The sequence below is a fragment of the Suillus subalutaceus genome, assembly GCF_016647625.1.
Source record: "Suillus subalutaceus strain FC151 chromosome Unknown DFJ58scaffold_301, whole genome shotgun sequence".
NCBI lineage: Eukaryota > Fungi > Basidiomycota > Agaricomycetes > Boletales > Suillaceae > Suillus > Suillus subalutaceus.
The window spans coordinates 1-17,855 of record NW_024540550.1 but is presented as its reverse complement, the minus strand read 5'-3'; the positions used below and the strand labels follow the sequence as shown (position 1 = coordinate 17,855).

General features: G+C 46.2%; 3 protein-coding genes across 3 annotated transcripts; 2 read left to right on the top strand and 1 right to left on the bottom strand.

The window, feature by feature from the left end:
• Positions 1–4,442: 4,442 nt before the first annotated feature.
• Positions 4,443–8,175, bottom strand: DFJ58DRAFT_873559 (uncharacterized protein; the record flags this gene model as incomplete). The annotated part of the gene is made up of 10 exons (XM_041394374.1): positions 4,443–4,697; positions 4,748–4,946; positions 4,992–5,051; positions 5,105–5,138; positions 5,181–5,204; positions 5,969–6,987; positions 7,039–7,145; positions 7,201–7,332; positions 7,395–7,768; positions 7,861–8,175. The coding sequence occupies 10 exons, from the start codon at positions 8,173–8,175 to the stop codon at positions 4,478–4,480; spliced, it is 2,484 nt and encodes an 827-aa protein (XP_041235412.1). The 3' UTR covers positions 4,443–4,477.
• Positions 8,176–8,420: 245 nt separating this feature from the next.
• On the top strand, positions 8,421–9,179 carry DFJ58DRAFT_736865 (uncharacterized protein; the record flags this gene model as incomplete). The annotated part of the gene is made up of 4 exons (XM_041386866.1): positions 8,421–8,535; positions 8,586–8,663; positions 8,722–9,010; positions 9,062–9,179. 4 exons carry the CDS (start codon positions 8,421–8,423, stop codon positions 9,177–9,179), a joined length of 600 nt encoding a protein of 199 aa, XP_041235411.1.
• Positions 9,180–10,875: 1,696 nt separating this feature from the next.
• DFJ58DRAFT_719606 (uncharacterized protein) lies at positions 10,876–15,315 on the top strand (the record flags this gene model as incomplete). The annotated part of the gene is made up of 13 exons (XM_041384661.1): positions 10,876–11,217; positions 11,273–11,482; positions 11,558–11,905; positions 11,960–12,126; positions 12,202–12,373; positions 12,426–12,574; positions 12,631–13,028; positions 13,085–13,264; positions 14,148–14,286; positions 14,336–14,487; positions 14,514–14,981; positions 15,031–15,148; positions 15,264–15,315. 13 exons carry the CDS (start codon positions 10,876–10,878, stop codon positions 15,313–15,315), a joined length of 2,895 nt encoding a protein of 964 aa, XP_041235410.1.
• Positions 15,316–17,855: the final 2,540 nt, after the last annotated feature.

Sequence of the window (17,855 nt, the reverse complement as noted above, 5' to 3'; positions counted from 1 at the left end):
CTTGTCGAAATAGAAGTGGAAGATCGTTCTTCTTCCTTTCTTTGTCGACTTCTTCTTCAACTTGATTACTCTTTTCCGTTCGAGAAAGGATAAGAGTTTCAGCTGCCCAGTCAATAACCGGGTTCATAGCTCGTAGCCAGGGATCCCTAAGAGAATTTGATCTCTTCTGCCAAGACGCGTGACGTTAAACTTTCCTATCATAGTTCGTTCGTCAATCTTGATGGTGAGAACGCAGTATCGTCGTATAGCTCCGCTTTTGGAATAGCTTCCATCGGCGGTAGTAACCCGGAAAGGTTTACTAAGGGCGTGGGTTCGGATCTTGTGTTTCTTGACGAAGTCTTCGGAGATAAAGGTTCCGGCTGCTCCGGAATCAACGACTGCGGTGGTTTCAACGGTTTTTCAGACGTGTTTTCGAAATAAGGGAAAGGGGAACTCGAAGTTCCTTTCGTTCACCAACTTTTCGTACAAGTCTTATGGGTACATCGAGAGATACTGACGTTGATCCAGTCTCCCATATCAAAAATCCTCATTGAGACGGCGGACTTCCGCTTCTTCTTCTTCTTCATCATCGCTGCTTTCTACTTCTTTGCGGCGTACCGGAGTCTTTCCTTTCTTCTTCTCTGGACAGTTCTTAAAAAGATGTCCGGTCTTGTGACAGGTAAAACATTTTCCGGTGCGGAAATGTTCAGCGCGTTCTTCTTCAGAAAGCCGATCGATTACCATAGCATTGGGGTCTTTAGACGGCACGTATCGGTTGGATCCGAAGTTCTTCTTCTTCTGGGGTTGGTTACGCGCCCTGATGGCGTTTAGATGGAGGCGTGAGTTGTCGAGGTTAATACAAGTGGAGAGGACAACTTCGAAGTCGTCGGAGACATCGCCCGTGCCGTAAAGGCGAGCGAGCAGTCCTGGATGCAGTCCGTCTAGGAAGAATTGCTTCTTCGCGACGTCGCCTTGAACTCCTGCTCGACGTGTGAGCATCAAGAACTCCGAGATATAATCTTGAAGTTCGGTTCCTTGTCTAAGGTTACGGAGCTTGGCTAGCGCCGTTCCTGAGGGATCAAGCGGCCTAAACGCGCTTTTGAAGTCGGCGAGGAATTCAGTCCATGTACCGTATCCTTTGACAAGGCCTGCGGTGGTCTTATTGTTAGGATCTTGCGCTTGCCTGAGGAAATCTTCCTTCCAGTAGCGCGCGTTCCCTTCATTCATGAAGGAGGTTACGAAAATGATTTTCTGTTTATCGTCGACATAGATTTTCTCGTTAATATCGAGATAGGACTGGCATGACATCAAGAATCCTTCGGATTTATCTCTATCTCCGTCAAAGACCGGGGGAGAACCGATTTTGATTTCAATGGGTTTCGTGGAAGACATCGGGGGATTCAAAGGTGGTAAGGGTGGTACAGGCACCTAGGTTCAAAGCACCGAAGATTGGTGTCAACGACGTCAGCTTGTTAGCTTCTGGGGACCTGGAGTTCTATCTGTCGTGATGACCAGGGTTTGTTCTGTTCTGGGTTCTACAACGCGTGATAGCGATGTATTCGTAGAAAGACTTTAATCTTTTGTTACGAACTAGGATGGGTCTGACGTATGGCTACTCGATAAGAGTAATCGGCCAAGGTCGGTTCAAGGCTTCGGCGTATACCGATGCTTCAGAGTTTCTAAGACAAGAAGAGGAGAGTGTCCTCGACTCGAATCAAGTTCAATACGACTTAAGATTGGAGGTCTTAAGCGAAGGAGATTCCAGGTAAAACCTAGTAAGATTAAAGTAAAGAACTACATAGTACAGGGCGGGTTTATATAATAAACGGTAACGACTTTAGGGCCGGTACGATGAGGTCATAGAGACGAGTCAGAGATAAGACGAGTCAGAGATAAGACGAGTCAGAGATAACAAGAATAGTCCATCTAGCGACGGCAGGATGCGATCGTGATGTAATACAATGATGTAAGAGGAAGAAAATGAATAGGGGCGTACTTGACTGTAACACCATCTACGACAGCGTCATTCAGCTCTACCATGATGTGCAGAAGGACCACTATCATGCAAAGAAATGCCGGGCCGCCAGAAAGAAATGGGCTCGTACTGCAGGGTATTGTGAAGCTTTTTTTATCATTTGTATCATTTTCTGACGGCTATGCAGAATCCTGACTCGCGATGATCCAAACAGGCGCCATGACTGGGGCTTGAAACTCCAACTGGACTGATCGTGTTTTTAGCATTTTTGTAGGATACCTGATTGTAGTATGACGCAATGACATCATGATTTGTTTGGTTTCAATTACTGTGCACTTTCTGTAGTGATGCTGTGAGCATTCTGCAGTATTCCTGTCTGGCCTACCCAATGCTCTGTATTGTTTTGCTCAGTGTAGCTAACACTCTGTACCGCTCTGTGCAGCTCTGTACAGTATCATACAGTGGCTCAAAAAACTGTCCGCATGTTTTGACATTTTTCACTATCTATGATATTGTGTGAGAATGAACAAATTCCTCAAGGACATACTTATACCACATTGTAGTATGGCTTCAGGGCTTTTATTTGAGCCCTACACCGTGGGAATCGGCGGAGATATGGTGGAGATATAAGGCTTATAAAATGATGACTCATGTGGACAGTTTTTTGAGTGTATATTAAAACTATATAAATCATTATTTATGACACCATAAAAATCATGCCACTATTATATAAATTATAAAGTGGTGTCATTATGTTATTTTATGACTATATCTAACTATATAAACCAGAATATCTCATGTATCATAGTCATAATCACCATGAAAGCCATCTCCTCTGCTCAAAGAGATAATATCCTCTCTCTGTCTTATGCTGGCCTCTCTGCTCACCAAATTTCCTCTAGAACTGGAATATGCAAGTCCACTGTGGCCAAGTTCATCAAAGAAAGCCACCCAGACAAGGAAAACTCTTGTGGAGGACGTCCATCCAAGCTTACCTCTACTGACAAAAGGGCTATTATCCAACATATCACTACAGGAAAGGCTGATAATGCTGTCCAAGCCACCCATTATATCAATTCCACCATCACTACCCCTGTCTCTTCACAAACTGTGAGGAATGTTCTCAAGGCAGCTCATCTCAAGGCAGTAACAAAGAAGAAAAAGCCTCTTCTCTCCATCAAACATAGGCAGAGAAGACTAGCCTTTGCCTTAGCTCATCAACACTGGACTGTAGAGGACTGGAAGCATGTTATATGGTCAGATGAGACCAAAATCAATAGGATTGGGTCAGATGGGAAGGTGTATGTATGGAAAAAGAAGGGAGATGGCCTAACAGACAGAGAGGTTAATGGGACTGTCAAGTTTGGAGGAGGTTCTTTAATGGTATGGGGCTGTATGGGATGGAATGGTGTGGGAATGCTTGCTGAGGTTGAGGGGAAGATGAATGCTGAGCAGTATGTGGACATTTTAAATGACCACTTGCTGCCTAGCTTGGCAGAATCAGGGATTGATGAAGAAGATATCATTTTCCAACAGGATAATGATCCCAAGCACACATCCAGAAGAGCTAGGGAATGGTTTGAAGAACATAACATCAATGTTCTTGACTGGCCAGCACAGTCTCCTGATGTCAATGTCATTGAACATCTCTGGGGAACACTCAAGAAAAAGCTTCAAGCCTATGAAAACCCCCCTAAAGGAGTATGGGAGCTTTGGGAGAGAGTAGCAGTGGAATGGGGGAAGATCACAGCTGAGGATTGCCAGAAATTAATTGAGAGTATGCCTAGAAGGATAGAGGCAGTAATTAAAGCCAAGGGAGGTCATACAAAATACTAGAATACCTGGTTATTACTGTAAAATACTTGAGTCAAAAAACTGTCCGCATGAGTCACCATTTTGTGAGCCTTGTATCTCCACCATATCTCCACCGATTCCCACGGTGTAGGGCTCAAATGAAAGCCCTGAAGCCATACTACAATGTGGTATAAGCATGTTTTTGAGGCATTTGTTTGTTCTCACACAATATTATAGATAGTGAAAAATGCCAAAACATACGGACGGTTTTTTGAGCCACTGTACATTACACTGTACGACTCTGTACAGAGCTGCACAGAGAGAACCCTCTCTGTGGGCTCTGTGGCTCTGTCCAGCACTGTCCAGGGTTGTACAGAGGACCCTGGGTTTGCTGATGTGGGTACCGGCGACTACGCGCCAAAAACCCCGAGTCCCTTTTAGGCACATCACACATTTTTGAGTCAAGGCCAACAGATAATCAGTCAAATAAATAAAGTTGCCGACGATACAGTAATACACAGGCTATAGCGCCGTACGATGCAATCGCTCGACAAGGACGTAGGTTAACGTAGTGCAAATGCTCTACTGCAGTAACTGCACAAGAACCGAGAACTTCCAAATCAAGAACAAGACAAGAATTTGCCGCGACAAATGCCACGACCGCAGATGAAGAAACAAAGGAACAGTGAGAAATTCAAATTTCCAAGCAAGTGGATAAAACTTGCAGTCTCAAGCAGCCTTGCTCTGGCCTGCTCCTCTCTTCGCTGGTGAAGCTTGTCCCGCTGGTCCGTCGGCCTTGCGCTTCCCTTTGCCCTCTGTAGCTTTGGTAGCAGGTTTGGTGAAGAGGCCCTTGGCAGCACCGGTCGTTGGCAGCAGCCTCATCGACCTCAGTCCCGTTTGGTACACACGAGAGCCGTACGGACGCCTCTCGTCAGGACCAAAAGTCCAGCTGTGTGGTGCCAGGTCAGCCAACAGCCTTTTGATCAAGCACACACTCACAGTCGTAAATTGACATCCACGACGACAGGCACAGGTCCAGTGAATTTCTGAGTGTACTCTGACGGGTGCATGAGCACCCCCGCGGCGTCACGGACATTAGGAACCATGACAGGAACGTCCTCGAGGGCATAAAGTTTGATAGCAGACTGATAAAGCCCCTGGGGGTCTGGCATATCTTTCAGGGTCCAGTCCGTGATACCTGTTGCCTGTCAGAATCCACCGTCACACAAATTTTGACACACACCTCGCTCAGCTTGATTAGACACCCTCTTCTTTTTGGGCGAGAACCGCTCTTTGATCACATCTGCGTCAAGCCAAAGTTAGGTATGCAAGACCACTGACCACTACCAATCTTACCAGCTGTGAATCTCACGTCCGTGTCTAAATCGTCCTTAACAAATCAGTATCAAATACCAAGGCAGGAGTGACCTACTTTCAAAGTCTTCCAGCGAGCAGGCTATAATGTCATAATGATGTATCAATTACCTGTCATTGTAGAAGGGTAGTGATACATCCACACCTATAAACCATAGGCATAGACATATGATGTATCAATGATATATCACTTGTCCCCCACCTTCAGTAACCAATAGAGCGTGATACATCACCTACCACCAGTGATAAATAATATATTTCATGATACATCACTGCCTCATATACTAGTAGCATATCCACTGTAAATCATGATACATTGCATTTTATTGATATATCATCGCCCTCTACTGAGTATTAATAAAATATGCTACTTGGATTGTGATATATCACCAGTACTTAGCTTTTTGAATTCAGCGTCACCCTACTAGCAGTGTGATATATCATGATGTACTTAGCTTTTGAATTCACCCTACAGTGTTCCATGTGATATATCACTTACTCTGGTATAATGCGGCTAGCCATACAGTGTGATATATCATGATGTACTTAGCTTTTGAATTCACCCTACAGTGTTCCATGTGATATATCACTTACTCTAGTGGTATACTGCGGCTAGCATACAGTGTGATATATCATGATCTTACTGCCAGTATATCAGTAAAATGCTAATGATACAGTGTTAGATGGTCTGAATTGTCTTGCGGCAGAAGCATTCAAATACGAACACCAAAAAATCTCAAATTAACATTGTTGACAAGGGTGCATAGGCATAGTATGTATCTATAAGGCTGGAGGCCCACAATGACCTCATTTCCAAGACTTTTTCCAAGACTCTGAAGCTTGTACCGCGTTCTGCTTTCTCTTAGGTCCCGCCTTCGTCACTTGCTGTAAGCTGGTATCACCAATTTTGTTAGCTTCCTCTGCTCGAGTTGAAGGACATCCTGAGCGTCCTGAGCGCCTAGCTTGGGTTGCGACAGTGTGTTCGGAGGATGTTGAAGGCTTTGAATTATGCGCCAACATGACCTGGTCAGGTTCAAGTGGCAGCGCAGGTTGTGGTGAAGAGACCAGCTGCGCAGGTTTCTGTAAAGAGACTGACAGTGCTGGTTCCGGTAAAGAGACCGGCAGTGCACGTTCAGGTACCGGCAGCGCGTGATTGGTCAAAGAGACCGGCAGCGAAGGTAAAGAGACCGGGAGCGAAGGTAAAGAGACCGGCAGTGAAGGTAAAGAGACCGGCAGCAAAGATTCAGGCAAAGAGGCCGGCAGCGAATGTTGATCAACAGGAATGTCTGGTACGAAGGTGAGTGGTGGGGAAAATGGCAGTTGAGGCTGCATGATGGCGCTTGGGAGTGCGGCAGACGTAGTCCCATTTCCGTTGAACCCATATTCCCTTCTCCAAGCAGTGATCGGCGAGTCTGGAGCGATGGAAGACATGTAAGATGGGTTGGGGTCTGGGTGACTTTGCCATCCATTCCATTGGGGTGGATCAAGTACCAGACCAGAAGTATTGAACTCCTGCCCTTGAAGTAGGCGGGCACTTGACTGGTCTGATGGCTCATCTAGCGAAATTAGGTCCATGGTCCATGGAGGCGCGCTGGGTGTGGATGCCGAAGGGTCCATGGTCAATAGAGGAGGCACACTGGATGTAGATGTCGGAAGGTCCGTGGTCGATAGAGGAGGCACACTGGGTGTAGATGTCAAAAGGTCCATGGTTGATAGAGGAGGCACACTGGGTGCGGATGTTGAAATGAAATCCGTCGTCAATGGAGGAGGCGCACAGGGTGCAGATGGCGAAACGAGGTTGATAGTTGATGGAGGAGGTGAACTGGATGCGGAAGCGGGAACTGAAGTTCCCTTCACAGAAGGACCTATTGATATATCAGCTGTTATTCTATGAACTAACCGAGGATGATACTTACCATAGATGCGACCCAGGTATTTTTCAAACGGTAACAAATATTGTTCGTGGAAGTTTGGTGTCGATGTCTTGAAGCTCAAACCCTCCAAGGATTTACCGTGGTGATAACTAACAAAAGATGACGAATTAACTTCTTGCAAATGAGATAGCAAGAAAGACGCACCTTAACGTCATGATATCACCTTCGCATAAAGGGTCAGGCCCACCCATAACAAGTGAGTAGTGCCATCCACCCGTGAGAGTTGAAAGCTCTTCGAATATTTGACCCAGCACGATGGGCAGCTCTTGAATGGCACTTCCAAAAGGCGTCAGCTGAAGCGCTGAAGTCGGACACAACAACATCAAAGAATCGCTTACCGGTAAATTTCCTCTTTTGTCCGATCTTGACCCGCCACAACTGATCCCAACTTTCTGGCAGCATTGATATGCACAGTCTCATCGCGAACCTCATCCTTTACATCTTCTGACTCGTTTGCAAAACATTCGCTCGTGTGCTGCCGGATAGCACGAAGCTTCTGATCAGGTAGTACAAGGTTGTTTTCCTTGATGTCGTCAGAAACTAAGGGCTTGACTTTAGATTCATAGTGAATTTGCGAGTACACCTCGACTTCTTTGAGGTCTCGGGTGCCTCGTGCACGCTGGCCAAGCAACGTAGTTAGGATTTTGCTAGTTGAGGTCCCACCAGGTGTAGTTTTTCCTTTGGTATTGTTTCGGAAACACTCCCGCAATTTCTGTAGACCAGCTAATCAGGATTCCGACCTATATTCAGCTCGATATCAAAGAAACGCACTTTGCGTCAATGCTTGATGGCAGCATTGAGCACCTCTGTCTGCTCTGCATCCAACTGGGAGAGTTTTTCCCCGTCGCTCACACTGTTTTCATGGTCCGGCTCAGCGTTGACCTCATCATTGGCCAAGTCAAGACCAGATTCGTCGATCTCGGTGTCCTCGTCAGGTAAGTTTTTGCTTGGCTCTCTGGGCCAAACTCTCAAATGTTCGGGGAAACCACTGAACCATTTTGGGTACAGTAGTTCGAAGAATCGAACTATTTTCTTTTCTTTCTGCATCTGAAGGTATGTTGGCACTTCGTTTTGCAGCCATGAAAGTTCCGCTGCCGTCGTCCACCTCGGAGGAGCCATCTGAGCATACAATGTCAGTGCGATATCCGTTTTTTCTAGCTGGTATGCTCACATCTTTCCGGTCACCTTTTGGGGGGGGGGTGCAGCAGGTCACTCGTGCGTTACAAATTTCCTCACCGCATCCTTATTCAGCTCATTTTTTTTTCACAAAGTCAACCAATCAATACCAATCAATCGATGAGGAGTACAAATACTTTTTCTTCATTGCTAACTTGAACTTACTGCCTTCATTCAGCTTCGCAAACATGTCCCACTCAGATATCAGGTGCTGCCACAACCGTCCCGTTCAAATGTTACCCCATCCCTGCTTCACACTCGAGCAGTTCATCGAGGCCATTCGGTTGGTTCAGAGTGGACAGAGTAAGTCGTTTACTTCCAGCTCTCCATAATGCTCACTGATTATTGCAAAGTTCCCCCATTCTCTCCCCAACCATATGGTTGGCCTTATCGACCGGAAGGTGAAGACTGCGCACTTCATGCGCGACACGGTATGCTCAATTTAACTACCATTTTTTTTAAAAAGCTGACACCATACGCACTGTGCAGACCCTCACCAGGGCGCAATAGACAGCGACAGCCACGCAAATGTTGTCAAGGACGACACTGATGTCTCTGACGTCTGGATCGGCCCTGCGGACAATGTCGATGAAGATATTTTGCCCGGTTCCAAGCTTGACTTTCCCTCCAGTGATGGGGAAGAATCTCAGCGAGAGCGTCGGATGGTTGATGTCAATTCCAGTGTTGAAACACTTGTCAATATTGACATCGACCCTGCTAGTCGTTTCAAATGGTTTGTAAGTACGGGCGATCATGGAATGGGATTGTTCAATGACATGTACGTGGTCTCTTCATTCATTTGGATTTGTGCCTCATGTTCAATACTTAGCTATACTGCCCGCAAACTTCGTGCTGCCGGCACAACAGTATATTACTTTAGAACACTCTCTGAAGCGAAGGAGCATTTTCAGACCGCGTTTAATGCATGGTGCAGTGAGGCAGTGTGATATGTTCCGTACTATATGCTCCGTCATTTGTACATATTAAAATATAAGCTTTTGCCATGGTCACATCCAACATCTTTTGCGCGCAAGTCGGACATTCTTAATATTGAGTCTTCTAGTGATCATCCAACCTGTCACAACCCTTTTAACGAATTAACGCAGGGGCAGAGACTAGGACTCAAACAAGGTTATCACAACAAGAAAAGAGTATAATGAGCAGGGACGTCTTAGGATTGCTAGCAGTAAGCTAATACAAAAGAGGTTTGAACTAAAGAACTACTGACTACAACGAGCTACCTATATACATACATTGAAGCGGAGATTGAATCTGAATCTGAACTAACTAACCAATCATTAAATAGGAAAGGGAATCGTACGATGATCTAAATATAACTACACTATGATGTCATGAAACGTGTAACAGCTGTGCAAGGGTTCTCGGGGTTTCTAGAGTCACGTGACTTGATCGCTTGAGTAAGGAAGTCAAAATCAGGGATGTCGGAGATAACGGTAGTAGGCGCTAATGGAATGGAGAAGTTCGGGAATGTAAAGGATAAGTTCGGGTTAGGGTTTGTGAATGTCATAGGTACAGACGCTGACTGAGCGCTAACGACAGGCGCTTGTGATGGGCGCTTAACTGGTGTCTTATGAGTGTCTTTAGAGGTCTCACGAGTGTTCAAGAAAGAATAGTGATTTGTGTTTGGAATTCGTGACACAACCCGTACCAAGTAAGTACAACACAGTATACAAATCTATCTGTCCCGAAGTGTGGCTCGCATTTGAAATATGTATATACGTACCTATCTGTCCCGAAGTGTGGCTCCCATTCGAAAAGACTGGCCCATCAGGCCATTTGCCGTGAACCAATTCCAAATGCTAAGTTACCCATATCAATGCCGCCAAAATACAAGTCTGAAGAAGATCATCACAATGCTAGATTGAAAAGCAAGCGAGCTCACTATGCAAGGTTAGCTTTTATCACTGTCCTATGGAATTAACAGTTATCTGGTTCGTTCTGATCTAGAAACAAGACCACGGAGCAGGCGAAGTCACGAACTCGTTGGCGAAAACACTCTCAAATGAGTGAAGTGAGTCTTTCTTGTGTCAGTGCGCACGATATATGTTGACCACTATCTAAGTCCATTGTCGTCAAGTTTCAAGACCTTGATATACTGTACATGGAGCTAGGCTACAGAGCAGGAGTTCCCGAGCACAATACCTTCATGAAACGGTTTCTTACAATACTTCAACGCGTTGACACAGAAGGATGGGATGTAATATCCCCCGAGCTCGAAGATGCATATACTTATGTGCACAATTTGCACCAGCACATTACCAACCTGGCAGAGAGTGTACGGCTATGTGCACCAGGGATTGGGCATGACGCTCTATCACAGCAGTGTGAGCAACTGCTCCATTTGACAACACGACGGCTTGCTGCAGAAAGGGAGTTTTTTGCACTGGTAGATCAGGGCGGTACTGAAGCATATGATGATGCTATATCAGCAGGTTCACTTAGCTGGCAAACACCTTCCGAATGAGTCATGCGTCAGTTTCTTAATGTTATCTGATTACATTGGATTAACTTGACCTGTAGTGTAGTCGCACTGGTCCTACGCTTATCTACACGTAAAAGAACCGGGAAAAACTGGTGTTTGGCACATGGTACACAGCCTCATCTCAAGACTCAGAATACACCATGGTTGCTAGTCGAAAGCGGCGAAATCTCCGGCAGTTCCAGAACAACTTCTTTGCTCACAATGATGCTGCGGGAAGAGCAGTCAGAAATGAGACCAACGACACTCCGCAAGAGACTCGCCAGGAGCAGCAGCGCAAACACATCAGTTTTGAGGCCGCAACTACTGGTCGTCTTGCTGTTTCTTCACTATACTACACAGTTCCACACTCACCCGCCAAACACCGATTTGGGGAGCCTGAATCACAAGACGTACACGATCTACCAACAGACGATTTTGATTTTTCATCACTCAATGACGTTGATGAGGATATTGGTTCTGGCAAGCGAAAGCAGACTGCTAGGGTAAGTCATATATTGATTGTCAATGCAGTAGTCATTCTAACCAAGGTCTCCTTAGGATGATCCTTTGCACCTGTGGAATTCTGATGCCGACCTCTTTCTACTAGAATTTATTCGCTTAGAGGGTCGCGGTGACTTAGCACAAACCACGTGTTTCTGTGGGGAAGCAGACCCGATATATCGATGCCAAGACTGTCACGGTGCAGAATTGGTGTGTCTCTCATGCGCTCTGCACATACACGAGAGGCAACCGCTTCACAGGATAGAGGTGTGTATACTTTTTGTTTCTGAATATCATTTTGAACTTACAAAGTCGCAGTGTTGAAATGGCACCTCATTTCAGACCACCACATTGAAGGCCTTGGGAGTCCGCTTTCAGCTGGGGCATCCCATTGGTGTCCAATGCGTCAATCCGATCCCTACATTCAACGACGACTTCATTATTATCGACTACAATGGTGTCCATGAAGTTGGACTCGATTTCTGTGGATGTGAGTCTGCACAGCCGCACATCACCCAGTTGCTACGTGTTCGCTTGTTTCCCGCCACCACACTGGACCCTAAATCAGCCGCCACCTTTCGCGCGCTAGAGTATTTTCAAATGCTGTCCTTTGAATCTAAAGTATCGGCATGGGAGTTTTATAATACTGTTGCTCGCCTCACGGATAACACAGGCACTTGTGTCCTAAAGGTAGGCAAAGTGGTCTTGTATTCAAATACATTTGTACTGACATGTATTACTTAGGATCGCTATGCAAGTCTTCTTCGGATGATACGTGAATGGCGCTTCATGATGCAAATGAAGCGCTGCGGTCAGGGTCATCATCCTGGAGGCATCCAAGCAACAGAGGCCGGTGCTTGTGCCGTCTTATGCCCTGCCTGTCCCCATCCAAGCAGGAATCTACCTGTTGGGTGGGAAAATTCTCCACCGGAATTCAGTAAGAACGCCCATACAAGTTTTGCGTTTCATTCTTAACTCAGCCACAGATTTTTGTATGCAATGTTCCTGGCTATTGATGCAAATTTCCGACTAGTTCGGCGTAATGTATCCTCAGATGCCGTTGATCCGGGACTGAATCGCGGGTATGCATTTTTTGTGGAGGAGACCGCGTACAAGGACTTTCTGGCTTCGCACTACAGGGTGGGGAATCCCCAGGAGGTAAGTTTAATATACTTGCCTAAGACACGCCGCTAACCATGGTTAAATGTAGAAGAGCACATGCTCTAGCCACTCTGCTGTGAACCTAGCAGATACGAGGGCTTCGTGTGGACTTGCGGCAACGGGTGCAGGCACAGTTGATTGTGCGCGGCACAATTTCAAACGACCGTGTTCAGTTGGTGACTTACAAAAAGCAGAAAGGTGCGTTCTTCTATCTAATGCATCATAGTCGTGTTTCCTTAACCTACCATTGATAGGTACATCAATATGGATTATCTATTTTTTTCAAGCATGCGCTCTTCACAAGACATTCACGTCCTCAACATATCTTACAATATCGCCTGTCAGTGGAACAAAAATCTTTGGTCACGCATGTCGACATTCCCACACCAGTATCATATCGACCACGATCACAAGGTTGTCGCATTTTTTGTTCCTAAGTTTCATCTACCAGCACACATCGCCAGTTGCCAAACGAAATTCTCGTTTAACTTCATCAAGGGTGTTGGGCGGACTGATGGCGAAGCCCCAGAGCGCGGGTGGGCAGATATCAACCCCATCGCTACAAGCACTCGCGCGATGGGACCTGGATCCAGGCGAGACACCTTAGATGATCACTTCAACGATTGGAATTGGAAGAAGGTTTGCACCATGGGTTAGTTTTCACTCTATCAATAACAATTCAATACTGACTCAGATTTACTCTCACAGGCACAACTCTCCTCCGTAAATATAAGGCTGCAATACCTGAGGTTGAAGAACGTGCCTCTGATCTGAAGGAGTTTGAGGCCGCCCTAGATCCAGATCAATTAGCTACATGGCGGAAAGAGATCGAGATGTGGGAGTCAGACCGTTCCCTGACGAATCCGTTTGAAGTCAAAGCGAGGACTAGTGAGTATTGTTTTGTGTCAGATAATTCACGTGTTAAGACCGTACTCAAGTAGTATCGGATCCGAAGGGCTTCGGCCTCAGCTCGTGCGCTGTGCCCCTTTCCCGAGTCTTGCCCCTTATTTCAGAGAGCTAAAGTATCGCGTTTAGTGAGACGGATAAGTATCGTAACGGATAAGTCTTGTATTGCAACGGATAAGTATTGCAATGGATCCGTTAAGACTTCCGGATATCGAACGTATAGAGTAACGGCTAATCCGGATCGGATCTGGACTAGAAACTAACGGGTGAGGACTGTCCGAAGACAGAGGCGGATATGTAGACTATAGGAATCTATCCTAAGTCTCGGAGCAGACAAGAGTAGCGTACTCAAGTCCGGATGGATAGCGGAGGGACTTAGAGTCCAGACGGAATGAGTGCAATCTAAGATGATATTCGAACTGATCTACTACAGCGCATATACAAAGGTTTATATACTACGGATAGCTAACAGAATGATCAATAAGCAAAGGTGCGAGGCTATGTACGAAAGTATAAGCAAAGTCTAAGTGGAGCGTATTGGTAAGTTGGATGGATCACGAATCATGAACCGGGAATGAAGTACAAGTAAAAGCGGATTCGTAAGTGTAGCGGATCAGTAAGCATAGCGGATCAGTAAGCAAAGCGGAAGTAAAGGATAACCGATATACCGGTGTACAGGAATACCGAAAGGAGATGAACGATAGTTAGAGTTATATGAACAGGAAATGAAATAAGAATCAAAGCGGATCTGTGGACCGGACAATGGATATGTTCATCGGATCTGGATCGGATCTGAGATCCAGATCATCGGATCTGTAACCGATATATGGTATATGACATCACGTCACTGAGAGTAATTTGACAGCTGTGACCCAGGCCGCTGTGCGCCTGGCATTATCGAAGGCTGAGGCAGAAGAAATCGAGCATGGCGTACACATCTCCCTGGACGATGATATATCACCTTCGGTCCTTATATCATCAGGGATGGAACTAGAAGATCAGCAGTGCGTATTCACGCATCACATATTGTGCTTGTGGCTGACATGTTTTTAGGCGACGTGTTGAGCTTGAAGCTCGCACCATTGGACAGCATGCAACCGATGCGCAAAAAATCAAGATTCTCCAGCACATCAATGCCCTCCGTTGTAGAATCAGCACCTGGTCCCGAGTACAATTATTGTACATGCCCTACGTCTCCTGCCTGCGTTCGCCCGATGATATTGCCTCTGAGGACAAGGTCCACAAGATACAACTTTTCTCCCTTCTTCGCTGCCCTCGAGCTTCCCTTGTGACAACCGCTTGCTAAGGTACGAATGGGATCTGCGTCAGGCACAGGCAAATGATGCTCTGGATGACCTCCGTGCTGTCATCAACATGACCTACCACCTCTACAAGTACAAGAACGCCTTCGTTCGAGGTCAGCGTGCGAACACTCGTGCCCAGGGCATTATTCACTCTGCCGAAAGTCGTATCAATGCAATATCAGCTAAGTACACTGCTGCCCGAGACGCGCTTATAATGCTTGCTTCAAAACTAGGCAAGAACGACGACTGGCAGCGGATACTGAAGCCACTGGACAGGGCAAAAGATGCAGTCCCACTCAACCACGACGAAGGGAAGACGGTTGGCCAGCAGAATATTTCGTGGATATGGAAAACGCCTGGGGTATCAAACAATCAGGAGGAAGGGCTGCAGGATTGTAAGTCTTTGATTTTGACTGTGCGCATCGCTTGATTAATATATTGTAGCATTGCGTGTGGAATGGTGCAAGGCACGGGCACGGGCTCATCGGTGGGAGGAGGAGGTACAACTCCTTCGTGAGGAAATGCGCCGTGTTCTTTCTTTCTTTGAGTGGCAGGCTCGATGGTGGGACGCACAAGGCTCACTGACGGCAATTTTCATCGCCTGCATTCACAGAGGGTGCGGTTGCATATGCACATCGCCAGGCAATGCTACGTCGGAGAATGTCTGCATGGTTCAGGTCATTGTGGGATGCTGTCCCGTCATGGAGTGCCGAGCCTCCTGCGGACTGATATAAGTACTTTAGCATATGTCCAATTTGTTTGTAGCGGCAATTTTGTATACGATGGAGGTTTCTAATATATGTTTTATGACATACTAGGCATGATATATCAACTACTGAGTCATGAAAGTCACGAGAATGATATATAACAATACAGGATACATCACGCGCTGAAGTCACGAGGCAATGGTATACATGATATATCACTCGCTGAGTCACAAGGCAATGATGTATAACGCTACAAGAACAATGATATATAACGATACAGGAAACATACTGATGCATCACTTGATGGTAGCATGATATATTACTGACAAGCGGTATAGATGCATACTGATACATCACTCAATAGTAGCATGATATATAACGGGCAAATGGTATAGGTGACAGAGGCTGATACATCACTGTCTAAGGATTAAAGGTGTGGATATATCACATACCTTCTACAATTACAGTACATGATACATTATACTGCCAGGAAGTTTTGGATGACTCTAAACATCCATCACATCTTAACGCGCCTGTTCCGGAGTCTTCTGCAGTACCAGAGGCTCATAACGCGCCACTATCCGACCAGAGTATGTCTCTGGTAACCCCGCTCATCACTGACCATTCCGCGCCTTTCGCATTTTCTGCTTACAGTGATTACCATCTGCCGGTGAAACATCCGTGCATCACATCGCCCATCTGCCAATTAGAGCATGTCTCAGATGACTCTGATGCGCCTCCAGTGCGCCGCCATACACCTGAGGTCGCGCAGGTCATGCACCTAGAGGCATTGTATATTCATCCTCGTTCTATATCGCATTTCTCGTCCATTTCGTGTTTAAAGCTCTCAAGGAGCCATATGCCAGTCGCCATTATTTCGCCTTTATCTCCGCATCATTTTATTGTTAATTCGTCCTTCATGCACCGCATTCGTGCGTCATGCGCTTATACTCCCGCGCTATATGCGCCCGCCATTGCAGAAGAGCTTTCCTGCTATCGCATTTTTACCATTTCATCAGTTTTGAACCGCAATTCTCTCATCCAGAACCAGTCTCGTTTTAATTTGCCGTCCATGCGCAGCTTATGTGCTCGTCTTGCATATATTTACGCGCCTTCAGCACTTGAGCCCCTTCAGTGACAAATCCCGTATTATACGGGTCACCCGACCTACATAATATCCCGTGTAATACGGGCCAGCGGATTATGGGCCGATGTTATTTATATTCCCGATGTTGACGGGTGGGCCGGGAGGCATATTATTTCCGATGGAGACGGGTGGGCCCATATATGCTGATGTTATATATATCATCGACGATAGCGGATGGGCCGGGAGAAATATTATTATGGAGATGGGTGGGCCCATGTGGGTAATATGTAGAGTAGGATTGACATATATTATAGACCTGAGGAGAGATGTATAGCAAATAGTATTATATAGACGTGTGGGCCGACGTATTAGTATTATTTTGTAGACGGATGGGCCGAGGGAGCGGTGAAATATTTATTAGATAGACGGGTGGGCCGACATGGGGTAATATCAGATAGACGGGTGGGCCGAGGGTGAGGGGAATTATTTATTACATAGACGAGTGGGCTGAGGGTGAGGTGAGTTATTTATTAGATAGACGGGTGGGCCGACGTGGGGTAATATCAGATAGACGGGTGGGCCGAGGGTGAGGGGAATTATTTATTACATAGACGGGTGGGCCGACGTGGGGTCATATTAGATAGACGGGTGGGCCGACGTGGGGAATTCTACATAGATGGGTGGGCCGACGTCGGGTAATATTAGATAGACTGGGTGGGCCAAGGGTGAGGTGAATTATGTATTAGATAGACGGGTGGGCCCAGATACATATCATATAGACAGATAGGCCTAGGTATTGTACATTTTTACGAGTTTCGAGGCTCGAGTTAAGAAAATTCAAATTTAAGATGATATACATTTTTGTTGTCTTGAAATACCGAGACCCGAGACCCGAGATTCGGCACTCGGTAGTCGGTGAAATGAGTACAGAAATACATAAGATAATACACATTGTTCTCAGAAATCACAAGTTTCAAATGTCGATTTGTAAATCACGAGTCACAAGTCTCGAGACTCGAATCACCGAGTACCGAGTACTGAGAACCGAGTACTGACACCCGACACCCGGAATTCGGCACTCGGCATGCGAGACAAAAGATTGGAAACAAAACTCAAAATTCGAGACTCGAAAGTACTGACTACCGAATACCAAGTACCGAGTACTGAATCTCGGGTCTCGGTACTCGGTATTCGGTACTCGACACGATGCTCAAAACTCGTACAACTGTTTTGAATCACCGAGTACTGACTACCGAGTGCCAAGTACCGAATCTCGGGTCTCGGTACTCGACACAATGCTCAAAACTCGTACAACTGTTTCGAATCACCGAGTACTGACTACCGAGTGCCGAGACCCGAGATTCAGTACTCGGGTCTCGGTACTCGACACGATGCTCAAAACTCGTAAAACTGTTTCGAATCACCGAGTACTGACTACCGAGTGCCGAGACCCGAGATTCGGTACTCGGTACTCG